The sequence below is a fragment of the Eleginops maclovinus genome, chromosome 3, assembly GCF_036324505.1.
Source record: "Eleginops maclovinus isolate JMC-PN-2008 ecotype Puerto Natales chromosome 3, JC_Emac_rtc_rv5, whole genome shotgun sequence".
NCBI classification, from domain to species: Eukaryota; Metazoa; Chordata; class Actinopteri; order Perciformes; family Eleginopidae; genus Eleginops; species Eleginops maclovinus.
This window is the reverse complement of record NC_086351.1, coordinates 17,844,773-17,859,694: the sequence shown is the minus strand read 5'-3', so window position 1 is coordinate 17,859,694 and position 14,922 is coordinate 17,844,773. Positions and strand designations below refer to the sequence as shown.

Here is a 14,922-nt window from a genome sequence, read left to right as displayed (position 1 = left end):
AATGCTGTAAAGTCTATACTATTTGAGGAAATCTCCCATTCTCAAGGTGTATACATATGAAGGTGTCAATTATTTTTGAACACAAATTCATACACAGGGTCAATGATCGCAAGGCACAAAATGGCATCTGAACCTGCTCTTCTTTTCCCCATTCAATACTCACGTAATTTGGCTCATGGATATCCATAATGAGTTAACGTAAAAAAAATAATATTAATTTTCATTTTTTTGATTAGTAATATCATGTTCTTACATTAACCTCATTATGGTATTTTTGAAACATAAATGTGTTATAAATGATTACTCTGTTCATTTGAATAAGAGGAGCTACATCATATTACATTAAGTTCATGAATGCGCATTTACAGCATCACAAGGACAGCCAGACAGGAATCATAGAGAAGCTGCATTACCCTCGCGCGCGCTCTCTCTCTCTCTCTCTCTCTCTCTCTCTCTCTCTCTCTCTCTCTCTCTCTCTCTCTCTCTCTCTCTCTCTCTTTCTCTCGCTCTCTCCCTCTCTGTGTCTGTCTCTGACGCGGGGGGGCTTGCCCTCTAAATAAACTTTGGAGCTCATGGGTGGGGGGGGGGGGGGGGGGGGGGGAGAGAGACAGAGAGACAGCAGAGGGCTGAAGTCATCAGCCGGCCGGCAGGAGGGGAGTGAATGGGTCTTGCACGCAAAGCAGAAAAGCGCTGAAACTGCGGAGATTTACTTTGGTTCCGTTGCCTGCAGTCCACCGAGCGCGAGAGGAGTTGTGTGTTTGACATCCCGAAAAACTACGAAATCATTCAACTTACGCGTGTTTTTATTACTCATTTAAGTCCGGTTGTGGCTTTTACTTTTTTGCTTATGATGCTGGGATGAAGCCGAGAGCCTGAGCGCGCTTGGCACATAAAGGTATCCACACACACCGGGACGCACGGCGCATCTCCCCTCAGAGAGACGGGGAAGATTTGAAGAATTTGGAGTTCTGCACATGGATATGATATCTTGAACTTTTTGAGGGTCATGATTATCATAAATTATCATTTAGTTAATCTTTTCGACCTTAACTAATGATTGGTTTTGCTTTACTCCTGCGTGCACCGGATGAGAATTTTGGCTTGTTTGTTTTTTGTTTTTGGGAAGGCATGTTCTTTACCACAGCACGGGTAACGGATCCCTGACTCAGTCTGGCTTTCTCTGCACATATGAAGATACTCTCCAGGATGTTACAGTCTAAGCGGCCCAGGCATCTTTGGGCCGTACACTACCATCACCACATATCACCAGCACATAGCTGGGGGTCCTGCTGTTTCTAGGAATTACCTATCCTCCGACCTCTGCCTCCGTCAGCGGGAAGAAAACGGAAAATTATCCAATAAGTGACTTGATGAACATTAACATTGGCTTTACGAGTCTCATCTCTGGGCTACTATGCAATTACAACTGATCTCCTTTGTTTTGATCATCTTGCACTGCATGGATTACATTGGATGTCAGCAGCACAGCAGCTCCAGGCACCGGCAACATAAACGTGAGTACGGCAAAGTAAAGAAGGTGCTGCCCTTTACTCGTTTGAGTTTATTAAGGAATGTATCAGTCTATTCTACTCGAACAGCTGTCAAGGCACTGTATTCCACATATTTAGCTAAAGAAGAAGTGAATCCAATCTTCTTCTTTCTTTCTTTTTAATATCTGTAAGCAGTACATTTGAAGTTTCTGTAGTTGTTCATTTCTTTCCCCATTATCGAATAAAAAAAACTAATGTCACTTTTAAACTCATTTTACCAGACTGCTTGTAACAGTTCCAATGTTATAATTAATCATTATTATATTAAAATAGTCAGTTTAATACAGAACACATATTAACACCCATTTCCACACTCCCAAACCTACATTTCTGCATTATGAAGTTCATGCCCTCAATTTATACGACATAGATTTTGTGGGAGTTATTCTCAAATTGGTTGAAAATCCAGCCGATTGGCTCTTTAATTTTCTTGTTCTTCCAAAACACCTTGGGTTGTTTCACGATTTCTTTGTCCACTCTACTATGTTTGCTTGAAACCTCGATTTAATTAATTAATGGTGTTGCCTGTCACCTGAAGTCTGTGGCCGCTGCTCTTTGCGCACAGTCTCCTGGTTCCCGTCGCTCTCTAGCGGCCAGAATAGCAGACTTCAGGCCGGTATAAGGAGCTGCATGACCCGGGTGTTGGACCTGATCACTGTTCAAATAGATATTCACTCCCATTCTCCATATCTTTAGTGAAATTCCCCCGTTAAATATATTGGAGGGGCTGTTTGTTCTGATGTTGGACAACACGTGAAATTTATTCCAGTCAGAAAATCACAATTTAAAAATCTTGTTCTTATGACTTTTTAATGTATGAGTTGTTGCAAATTTGTCAGTAGGCTCTCTAAAAACAGCAGAGATGTTCCATGCTGAAAACACTCTCAAGTCTAGTGGTATTTCATCTCCTATGAGGTCCAACATTATGTCTCATCCCTTGAGCTATTGCCAGCCTTTTTCCATACAAGATGAAATAAGTAATAATAAAGTATATTTTTCTATCCGTCCTGTGCAAACGTTATCACTGAGGGTCTCCAGATGTGCTCAGTGACTAAGTCTGTTAGAGAAGAGCAGTGACTACTGGAATATTCCATGTATCGCTTGCCAGCGTCCTGAAGACTGTCAGTGATCTACAATAATAGACCTTCGAAGTGATGTTGTTATGCCTTCCACCTGGGGCTGAATCCTCCCTCTAAATCCCTTTACATTTTATCACAGAGTTCAGATCTGTATTCTAGACCAAGACGGTGTGAGTTTTAATTTCTTTTTTCATGACCACCAAAGTGGACATTTTTTTTAAAGGAGGGTCGGGGGTTAACTGTGTTGTTTTAAAGGGGTACTGGGGTTACTTTTGCTCTTGGCAGATCAGTTCAATGTAGTTTAGGTCACACCTAAAGACTTATTGTTCAACAGATAAAAAAATCCATTATAGATTATTTTTTAAACTGCAGCAAGATGACAGATAATGACACCAGACATCAGTTTTATTGATAAAAGACAGCGGACCTTTCTTGTTGGAATTATTCTCACTTAAATGTGTGTTTTGCCATCCCAATGTAATATGTAAATGTTGTAGAGTCTGCTGTATACCCTACAGTGCATCAGAATACACAAAATATCCCTTTTAAATGTTTATTTTCCCCTAAACAACATTAAACAGCTTCTCAACACAGTGTGAGTGAGAGGGGACGGGAGGGTCTACTGAAAGTACCCGAGCGCTCAGTTTCTTGAATAATGTCCTCAAACCAAAAACAGTGTCAACAGTGTCAATTTGTGAAACTGACATCTTAAAAGTTTGTATTAATTAGTTTTTGGACAAAATCAGATTGTGAAAATGTGTTTCATGGACAGAAGAAGGATTCTGCTCAGTTTGTGAGATGGCAGCATTAATTCATTTCTGTTTTGTCACAGTAGTAAGTAGGAAAGTTCTGCTTCCGCAGCCTCACTCAGTAGCCATTAATTTACAAATGTAATGTTACAAATAATCCAAACTTCCTCCGAGGCAGATATCCATCCATGCAGATATGTAACACTCCCAGATATCAGGGAAGATGGAAGGATTAGTTGGTAAGGGGTGAATGAGCACACGCTTCAGAGGGAAAGAAGGGGGTAAGAGTGAGTTTGAGAGTCAATGACCATTGAGTCAACGGGCCAAAACTACCAATCAGAGACTCAACCCGTGCACCCAGCTTCCTGTCTGTGATGATGCATCCAAACATGAAGGCATCAGTGGAAATGAACTTTAATTTATAGCTTATCAAATTACTTCAGTGGGGGATGAAGATGCACTGATTTAAAGCTAAACATAGGAATATTAAGTCAAGGAAAGTGGGCCACATGATGCACCCCTATAAAGAGGTACACATTCAAAGAAATTCATGTCAGTTCTATTTTGTTACACAGTTCTATTTTCTCCATGAACCATCTGTGTTTGTGTGTGTGCAGGCATGCGAATGTGTTTATTCATATGTGACTTTGTTGGTATGTTGTGCAAGTCCATCTGAGGTTTTGTTGGTGTAAGTGCGAGGGCAAGGCCAAATTCCTGTGTCTTAAGACTTCTGTGAATCAGGAGAGGTTGGCAGGAACACATGTGGGCAAATGGACAGCAGTTGTAAAGATTGTCGAGATATTTCAAACAAAGTATCCATGATCTATGGTAAACTGGCAGCCAAATCCCCAAACTTAGAAGAGAAGGGAGAGGGCCAGCGTAAAGGCAGTGGCAGGAGATGCCAAAGCTGGAGAGGAAAACCAATTCTTTAGACGCTTCCAGGGGTTGCGTTTGGTTTTCCTAACATGGTTACTACTGCAACATTTCCCAATCAATGCCTTTCGGGATGGAGAACAAATGCAGATGTAGATTCAAACATGCTTGTCCCATGAAAAAGGTTAAAAAGGATATTTCCCCAAAACTTCACAATGATGTGTTAAACCCATTACCTCAATCAGGTAGGTTACGTTTGTTTGCTTTCAGCAGGTTTATGGTAAAACTACTGGCCACATTTTCATAAAGAAATGGTGGAAAAGTATAACATTTGCCAAGGAAGAACCCATTACATTTTGGAGCAGATCCATATCACGTGTTGGAGACACACATTTTTTCCACATTTATCAACACTGCGAAATAAGGCAATCGGCCTCAGCGGAGGTCTGTGAATGCCGTGTACACTATTAGTTTCTTCATATGAACAGTTATATGGAAACAGCAAAGTTAACAACGTCCACCCTGAACTACCAAACATTGTCAAACCTGACATGTATTCTGTGGTTTTAATTTTATACATATCCATCCGAGTGCCCAATCCCTCTTTGTTACAGTTTTTATCCACTAAGTGCAATCAGATACTGAAAAGCGTGATATACAAGCTTTTCCAGGATACTGACTGCAAGAAATCAAAAATGTTACGTGACAAATTGTCAACATGCAATTAAAATGATTTAAACATACAACCAGAGCTTTCATCCGTGGATGACAAATACTGGTAAGTTACCCCCACAAATGAGTGTAGAATGGGGGGGAAAAAAAACGTACTGTGAAATATATCAACATCAACTAAACACTACAGTACTTGAGTACATAAACAGGGTTGTAAACAAGGTATAAATAGCTGTCATTTGCAATGTGCTAACACAGTATACAGTAGGTGATTAGTCCTAGATGATACTGTAATTATACCATGTATTCAGGATACAGTTTACTTTCTGATTCACCTTTGTTCTCATTTTTGGGAAAAGCATGACCTAGCAACTTTAACCTACTTAGGTTTTAATAGGATGTTAAGAACACCTCACAGTTTCCTTGTTCGAAAAGGATTTCCCGATAGTGTCCGAAATACAACATCAAAAAGTTTTTTTTTTTACCTTTTGGAATAATGAACTTGGTTATGCCGGAAAAAGCCTACAGAATATTCCAAACCCTGGATGAGTGAGATGAAATGTAAAATACATAGACAATTGAATGTAACATTGTCTTTAAAATGCAAACACTAATAGTTAATGTTTTGGTTTTGTAGAACAAATGTCTAGTTTAATGTTAGAAAAAGTTAGAAAAAACTGAATCTAGTCAAACTCAACAAGGTTGTAACTTTTACAATTTGGTGTTTTATTGTCTAGGGCCTTAAATGGGTCTCTTTTGAATTCATTTAGCTGAAAATATGACGACAGTGAATATATTTATTTCTTGAATGCTTTAGTGCCAAATGAATAACAGATGTATGGAGAGGCTACCTGGAGGTAACTGTTTTCATTCTTCACACCAAAAGAAAGATACATTCCTGCTATGAGCTTTGAATAAGAGGGAGGCTGGTATTACTAATAAAGTGCCCTGCATTGAACTGGGGCATTGTGGCTTCTCAAATGTTGTGATGTGCATATCTGGCAAGCTAACCATCAGAGTAAATTCTAGTCTGAGATTCCCCCAAAGTAACCATGTGAAAGTCATACTTAAACATCTCCCTGCTCCTGTCAACAGAGATCTCTGGTGTGAGCTCGGGGTGCCAGCAGGGTGGCTGTCTGACCTGCTCTGACTACAATGGCTGCCTGTCCTGCAAGCCACGCTTCTTCATGCATTTGGAGAGGATTGGGATGAAGCAGATCGGCGTATGCATGACTTCCTGTCCTCCGGGCTTTTACGGCACACGATCCCCAGAAAGAAACACCTGCACAAGTAAGCCATGATGAGTAATTGTATTTGTGTAGCAGAATGTTATTGTAAATACTGCCATTGCATGTTCCCAAATTAAATGAACGAAGTTTGTAGGTGTGGTATAAGTAGATCGAAGCACAATAAATGTCCTCTGAATGGAAAGGCATTCAGATTATTCATGTATCATCACAAACACACACAGAAAAGTAGCTAAAGCTTGTCTGTAAAATGTGGCGTTTTAAAAGCTATTTTACTTACATGTGACAAGAAGTCTAGTCGCCCTTTACTTCTTCACAAGCAGCAGTTTAATGTCATGTTTATAAAATGTATCAATATGTATAAATAGAGAATGTACTCGGATAACTTAATACCTGCTAAGTATGTTTCCAAGTGTTGCTTTACTTCATGTAACAAGCCTGTAAAATATTAATATGACTGCAGTGGCCTATATTCCCGACTGTATTCCCAGTGAGACAAACACACACACACTGGCGACCTGTATATTTAACAAGCAGGACACACATGATAACTTGTACAGTTTAAATAAACGCTGGCGGTGGGTCTGTGTTTCTCTGTCAGAGTGCAGATCGGACTGCGACTCCTGCTTCCACAAAACCTTCTGCACACACTGCCGAGCAGGATTCTACCTTCACCAGGGCAAGTGCCAGGAGAACTGCCCCGAGGGGATGGAGCGCAACGAAGCACAGAGGGAGTGTGTTTACAGTGAGTGCATATATCAGAGACAGGGATAAAAAACAGGGTTTTGCCTTTTATGTATTCTTATTTAACTTGTGGCTATCCTACATTAGCCATGCAGAGTTTACTAAACAATTCTGACTTTGGAATCAAGACCACGTAAACCATGTTATGCGTTATAATTGGCCGCTATGTTCACAGATAGATTACTGTGCTTTTGTGTTTGTAGGATGCCCTGCAGAGTGTGAGGTGTGTGTGAACAGTGACACATGCACACGGTGCCGACCTGGCCTGTACCAGCTCAGCGGGATGTGCCACCATGTCTGTCCAGAGGACTACGAGCCCAATGACAAACTCATGGAGTGCACACTACAAGGTGAGCCCAGGTTGTGTGTGTATGGATGGACTCACCTAAGATGCCATGTTTATGTCTACTGAGAAATACCTCCTCACCCTCACTTCTCTATCTTCATTTCTTCCCCTGTCAGTGCACTGTGAGGTGGGTGAGTGGAGTGAGTGGAGCCCCTGCTCTCGCTCCGGAAGAACCTGTGGGTTCAAGCGGGGCCAGGAGACCCGCACACGGCAGGTACTCCAGTACCCATCGCCCTTTGGCAATCCCTGCCCTGAGATCTCTGAGATCAACGAGTGCCTGCTCAAGAGGAGGAAATGCCCAGGTAAGAAAAAAACAATTACAAAAACATGGATATTTTTAATGGACACATTCTAGAAAGGTTTAATATACTTTTTAAGCTTTCTAATTAAGTGAGATGAACTGGAAGTATCAAGGTGGCAGCCATGATAAGAGCTGTTCAAATTCTCAAAATGCTAAGAAAAGGAGAATCTTTCTCATCTCCTATAGCTAAGGAAACACTTCAGAAACTAACTAACAAAGGTCCGGATGTAATGACATCCAACAATTCCTTTCTAAAGCAACATTTAAAGCAATAAATGGTTTGGCCGCCAATTACATCAGATAACTGTACATAGATCACAAAAACATCCTTCTGAGGAGGTGTACTTCAGTTTTAGACAATGAAAACTTACTTGAATTGGGAAGTGTTTGGTTGGATGCTTTAACCCTTTTAACAAGTCGGCCTGTCAGAAAGAATCTACAGTCAGATTCTCTTGGCACCATTGCTGCCTTTCTGCTCTCCTTCTCCTTCACATCTTTCCTTGACCTCATAACATTTTCCATGGAGGTCACCAAGGAAAAGTGGTTAGGAAAACTAACAGGACTTGTTTCTTTTTTTACAATTCGACCACAGTCATTGTCTATTGTAGCTGCTGTTGAACCATCACACTGGCTGCCAACATTGTATTTGTGACACATGGCACGATTTCGATGAATTCCAGACCTCGCTGCTTCAGCTTGTACAATCAGAGCTGGTCGGTCTTCCGCTCAGGACTACGAGTGTTTACTCAGAGGATTGCCATTGTGGTTAGAGTGAGGACAGTGGGGGAACACACATGTGTGATGTTGCAATGGGTATGTTGTGTGTTTTCCCACAAGGCCTCTTTGGATTTTTAAACAGTCAATCCCCTATTCCTGCTCCTAGTAAACAGCGAATGGCGTGATCATTTCTAATGAAGAGGGTGAAAACTGCTTCAGACGGGCGCATTTCTTTATAAACCTCGATTTTGTGGCACATTTAAAACCACTTTGTGTTATGTGTGTGCTGCATGTGTGTGGTTACTGGGCTGGATGGAGACCATTGCTGGTTGTTTTTTAGCCCGGGCTCTTCAGTGTTAAATGACAGATTGCAGCCATGCTAGGAGGCTGACATCCAGCCCCCTTGGGCCTCACACTTACAGAACAAACATTGTGTGGGTATGTGCATGTTTCTGTGCATGTGTGTGTATGTGTGATGCAGCAGAAAAGCAGTTGACTCTGGAGCAGAAACAGCCAGCTCAACATCAACATCCTCACACGGCGACCAGGGGATCAGTATTGGTTTATCCCCACAGCTGCCAATACACACACACACACACACACACACACACACACACACACACACACACACACACACACACACACACGCACGCACGCACACACACACACACACACACACACACACACACACACACACACACACACACACACACACACACACACACACACACACACAGATACACACACATACCATCTCCGTGTCACTAAAATAACTACAGAGCCGTTGCACTTGGTGGAAATTTGTGAAGAGAGTCAACTGGGTAGAGGTGATCTCTAATGCAGACTGCAAAATGTGCCCTCTGTCACCCTCGCTGTCCCTCTCTCTCACTTTCTTTCTGTATCTCTCTGCTGATCCATTCCCTCATCCTCCCCACACACACACACACACACACACACACACACACACACACACACACACACACACACACACACACACACACACACACACACACACACACACACACACACACACTCCCTACCACACCAAAGACAACACAGACCCCCATATAAGCTCTCTGTTGGCGCTCCCAGTCAGCCGGGTCGGGGCCGAGACTTTAGTGTGGAGTCGACAGCTCTGTTGATCTAGCCCGAGCATGGGGAGAGGAGGGGGTGCAGAGAGAAGGGAGGTTAATTGAAAGAAAGAAAGAAGGAAAGAAAGAAAGAAGGAAAGAAAGAAAGAAAGAAAGAAAGAAAGTAATGTGTCTTGCACATTATTATAAATATCAATGTTGCCCATGCTTCTGATTACCCAGTTGCCCTTGCTCCAAGAGCATCCTCAGTGAATGAGAGCTAATTATCTGCTTCGGCGCGTCCTCTCCTCAGTGTTTACGTTCTGCACACGCTAGGGGGTCAGTGGTCCGACCCCCCATAATCCTCCAGCAGCCCTTAGTCACTTATACATCCTCCTCTTCCTTTTCCTTTGCTCCTCTTCTGCACTTTCTCCTTTTGCCTTCTCCTCCCCCTCTGTCCTGCCTCCTGGCACTTACTCCTCCTGAGGTACATCTGCGAAGTCTTTACCAATGTGTCTGCCCCCAACTAATTAAGTCAATGTTTCTTAAATGATGTTCAGTTTGACATTGTGGGAAACACAAACGTTTTTTTTTTTCAATAGTTATAAGACTGATGATTCATGTCTGTTAAATCTGTCTCTGTATTAATTAGGAAACTTGAGCCAGCTAAGGGATTATCTTAGTTTAGCAGAACGACTTGAAGAAGGAACAAACAGCTGGCCTGTTGTTGATGATTAATTACATTGCAAATAACACTTCAGAAAAGTTGTAAAACTGTTGGAAACACACTGACATATTCAGGCTGAGAGTCAGAGAAACTTGGCTCTGCTCCTATGCTATCGACGTCCAGAGATTACGAATGTTTACACACACATCCTCATCTGCGCCGCCGTCAAGTTAACGCTGGCTAATTTGTGCTTCGATCACCCCTGTTCACCTCTCTATCTCTGTGGTCGGATAGACTGGATGCCCTCTGCAAACCTTAGCCCCCTTTAACTCCCACACACAGACCTATCAGACATACAGATTTATACAGTTAGGCAAGCAAGTTAATATTGGGGGGGTCATCCCACCCCCATGACATCCTGGCGGCCATGCGGTAGGCATTCCACTTGTGGGACAGCCCATAGCCTTTAATCCCAGCCTGGCTCCCGCCAAAAGCTCCCCGGACGACAGAACGCCTGCCACGGAGGATGTGCCACTCTAAAACACACAGTGCTCCTCCAACCACACACACACGTGCACACACACACTTCCTCTTACCCTTAGTGTCCATCCGCTCTCTAATTTGATTTCCTACTCGCACATTGTTCGTTTAATACTCTCCCTGGATTGTTATTCATCTCTTCTACTGCTCTCTTTCTCTCTCCATATCTCTTTCACTCGATCATTGTGGCAGCACACAAACATACAAACACACAAACACACACACATACACACACAGCATGCAGTGTCACACCCAGTGAAGCCCCTCTCTGCGCTCTCAGTACAGTTTACTGGCTCCTGTCCTTTGTTAATACATTGCAACAGATATCCAGCAGTTACATTGCAGCCACATACAATTGAACAGGTCCTACTTGAGGCCGTATTTACACTGTGCAGTTTACTGGGGAAGAACATGAAAAAGAGAACATGTTTTGTACACATTTCCTTGCCTTAACAAAACATTTTAGCTAAATGTTTTCCACTTGTAAAGATGAAAAATATTATTAAATATCTGTGTACTGAATGAGGCAGTGATTATATGTTGACCTATCGGTCATAATAAATCTTTAGCAATCTTGGTACAAATGACAAAATCTTAAGTGGAACATCTCGAATGTTTACATGAGCAACGGGTTAGAGTGACCTCAGATTTGAAGTGCTCACACAAGCCTATTATTTGTGTTGTTTATTTGTACTCACTTTTATGAGCTTCTGCCAGAAAACAAAATAGACAGTGTTCAAGGGTTAAAGAGTTGTTAATAGTTAAAAGTGAAACTGCATTAAAGGAATAGTTTGTCATTTTAGAAACATGTATATGTATCATCTTTCTTTCAAAGCGCACTTATAAACACAATATATTTCAGTTTTTGTAAACATAATAGCCACATTTGGCTAATTAGGGGACTTTGGAAATGAGATGTTGGTGGAGATAGGCAGGTAGCAAAGAAAATATTACAGGATTGTTATTTTGGAATGAACCATTATTGAATTTGTTCCCCCTGTATTCAGTCTTATACTTGGCTAAAATATGACAAACTAAAGACCATTGCAACTTTGTCTACCTTGTTCAGACCACAGCCATTTTTGTACTCAACCTTAATTTACACAACTGTGTAGGTTTCATGAGTATGAGGGATGTAGCATTATATCCCTTTCACTGCATTGAGAATAATTCGACCTGTACCAGCAATAGGATACACAACATCTAAGTAATATCCAAAACAATAATATTACTTAATGAATCCCATATTTAGTTTGGTACAACTTTACAGTATGAATGCATCTCCTCAAACTGAATTACCTTTCATCACACAGTTTAAAGACTGCACGAATGTAATGTCCTAAAATGCATGCCTACAGTAAGAGTAAGTGATTGGCTACAATATGAACAGATAATTTTAAAAAATGTGTCGGAATAATCTACTGGCGAAGAGTATGCCATGTGCACTTTTCGAAAAACAAATGTATATGGTGTAGTGCTTTGCATTCTTATAGCATATTGTTCCATTTCCGGCCATAACAAGACTTAATCATTGTGACGTCCTTAATGCTATAAAGAGCCTTGCTCTTTTTTTAAAAAATGAAGCTATTTCGCTGCTGGTACAGGTTCCAGGGTTTAGTTTTCTAAGATTTCCGTGTTTTGCCCCCAAAGCACAACCTTTCAAACCCTGCCAGTCAGACCTTATTCATTAAAACTTGGCTTTTAAAGATGTACTACATGTGTGTTGAAAATGTTTCAAAACCTCTAAAGGTGTCTCATTTTGAGACCATTACACACATGTCATTACACAGTTTACAAAACGGAAATCAGAAACTGTTCCAACTAACCAAACGCAGGTTGGGTTTGATAAACACTCTCCTAATCATCTCAACACTGGCATGGATTAGGTTTCTCCTCTGGCTCGACAAAAGCACAGGGGCTACAGTATGACTAATCCACTGAACTTGTAAATAGTTGTAAATGGTGTCAGGACAGAGAAAACAATGAGAGCGAAGGGGACTTCCTGTGTTTATAGAGGACGGAGGGCAGACCCCGTATGAGTCAATGCACCAGATTAATCCATCCAACCATCCATCCATCCATGCACCCATCTAGCTTTAATTACTTTGTACATACCTTCACTGTCTTTCAATTGAACCACGTTCACATTAGGCACTTATCTCCTATCCTCTTTAGAGATTAAACGACACAGTGGGCAGGTAGAGAATGTGTGGGTTAGATATGCACCCTGGTCCACCCAGAGTCCCGGCTTGATTAATGGACAGACAGTGAGGGAGAGGATGAGTGTATAGGGGCCAAACAGTAGAGAGACAGAGAGAGATCTCTTTCTCTCCCTCCCTTTATCTGTCTTTCTCTCTCTCTCCCTGTGTCTGTGCCTACTGCCGACTTCAGCAGTTTCACAATCCCCAACTGGCCGGCCAAACAGCCAAGCAGGCTGTGGTGCTCCGTTCCACTCACACATGAACAGCAGCAGTACAACAACAGGAAAGGGCCTCCTCTGCTTTTCACTTGCAGGTCCTGTCTCCAACCTCCCTGGGGCTGGATTTTGTTATTATCATTAATAACTGTAGCTCGAGCAGAGATAAACCTTCAGCATTCCAAAACGCTCCGTTTTGTTTATGAGATGGTGTTGCAAGAGCAGATAAATTGGGGGGTTTATTTAAAGGTTTTCTATTTTTGACAAAGGTCTGCTCATCACAGACAGGGAGCTGCTTTCTGTGGATGAAGACTGGCATCTAGTGGTGGAAATAGAGCACTGCAGTAACTGATGTTGCACCCTGTTATGTGTGTGTAGTTCACTCTGCTACTTTTGCTTAAAGTTCGTTTTTTAAACATATACAGTGGGTTTCATAACTTACAGTCTGATGCAAGGAAAAACTAAGTCTCTGAATCCCAGTTACTTGTGTTTGCCACACAAAAATGAACAGCAGTAAACTAGGTTGGGCTTAAAGGTTACAGCTTTGCTATTTTTAGCCTCAGCATAATACAAATGTTCTCAGAATAGAACTGGTGTTCAGACATTGGGCCTGAATGTTACAAGACTGAATGTGTGCAATGTGGCAAATGTAAAACGACCAGTATTGTTTGACCCCTAACCCTAATCCAATGTTCAATTCATTTTTAGTAGGAAAAGATTATTTAAAACATTTATCAACTGAATACTGATAAGGGAATCTGCTTTACTAAAAGGTTGTTGTTTATGTTCCTTATCTCCCAGGTGAAAGGAGGAAGAATGAGCGAAAAGAACGGAGGAATCGCAACAACCGTAAAGATAAGGAGAACCAAGGGGGGCGACGGGAGAGAAAAAGAGAAAGAGAGAGGGAGACAGGTGAACGTGAGGACTCTGATAACAGGAACAAAACGGAGCACAGGCGTCGACGAGGCCATGAAACAGACCCAGTTACCCCTGAAGATGGACTTGTGCAGTAGTGCGAAGGACAGACAAAGTCTAGCACCTCCCCAACCTCCTCCTGTCATCCTCCCATTCTAACTTCTCCAAAACCTCCCCATCCTCACCCACTGTTAACCCCTCTTGACCCCTCTCTGCAGGGGTGTTGCTGCTACCTGTATGATTTGAATATAATGTTTATGCACAAGCGGGATGGGGCACATTCAGCCACAAGGCTTGGGCCACTATGGACTTTAAAAAGTGTTTTTTTCTACCCTGTAGCCTCCTTCACTTCCACCACTGAGAGAGTGTCTATTGAAAGGTGCAGGAGACACTGCTGAGACAAAGTGAGAAATGTCTGTGACTGTGGAGGACTGGCAGAGAGAAAGACAGACGGACAAAGACGTTATACTATTTGCTTGTTGATATGGTTATTTAATGGGGCCGTGGTACAACATTGCGCGTCTTGGTTTTTGAATGTAGATTTTGCAACATTATGTAGAACAATTGTTTATTATTGTTGTCCCTGTTCTTTAGATCCCTTTACTTTATTTTATTTGGTGCAGAATTTGTAAAGAAACAAAAAAAAGTGCGTTTGCTATTGCCATTTTGTGACATCTTCATAATCACAACAAATGTCAGATGTAGGAGTTCCTGCATGCTGTGAACCAAAGTACGGTCAAAAAAAAACAAACATTAACATGTGTTCTGTATGTCTTGGATAAAAAGCTAGTTTTATCCAGATAAGGGATCAAACTTATCTACCATTGGTTTTTCTTTTTGTGTAAATGGAATATGTGCTCTCAGTAAAACTCCTTGACTAGGAACCGAAAGCACCTGTATGTCAAATAAACTATAATGGGTTTGTACCTGTGTTCTTTCTTCTTGTGCAATCCACTTAAGCTTGCTTTAAACCCTCAGAGTAAATGCAAAGGGAACTCGGTACAGTATGCAGCTATATTTGGCTCTATGGGTGAAA

The 14,922-nt window shown here is 41.7% G+C and overlaps 1 protein-coding gene across 1 annotated transcript; it reads left to right on the top strand.

The window, feature by feature from the left end:
• Positions 1-619: 619 nt before the first annotated feature.
• rspo3 (R-spondin 3) lies at positions 620-14,812 on the top strand. The gene is made up of 6 exons (XM_063878606.1): positions 620-1,514; positions 6,019-6,213; positions 6,772-6,915; positions 7,118-7,264; positions 7,377-7,562; positions 13,773-14,812. Exons 1-6 carry the CDS (start codon positions 1,415-1,417, stop codon positions 13,982-13,984), a joined length of 984 nt encoding a protein of 327 aa, XP_063734676.1. The 5' UTR covers positions 620-1,414; the 3' UTR covers positions 13,985-14,812.
• The last annotated feature ends 110 nt before the right edge of the window (positions 14,813-14,922 follow it).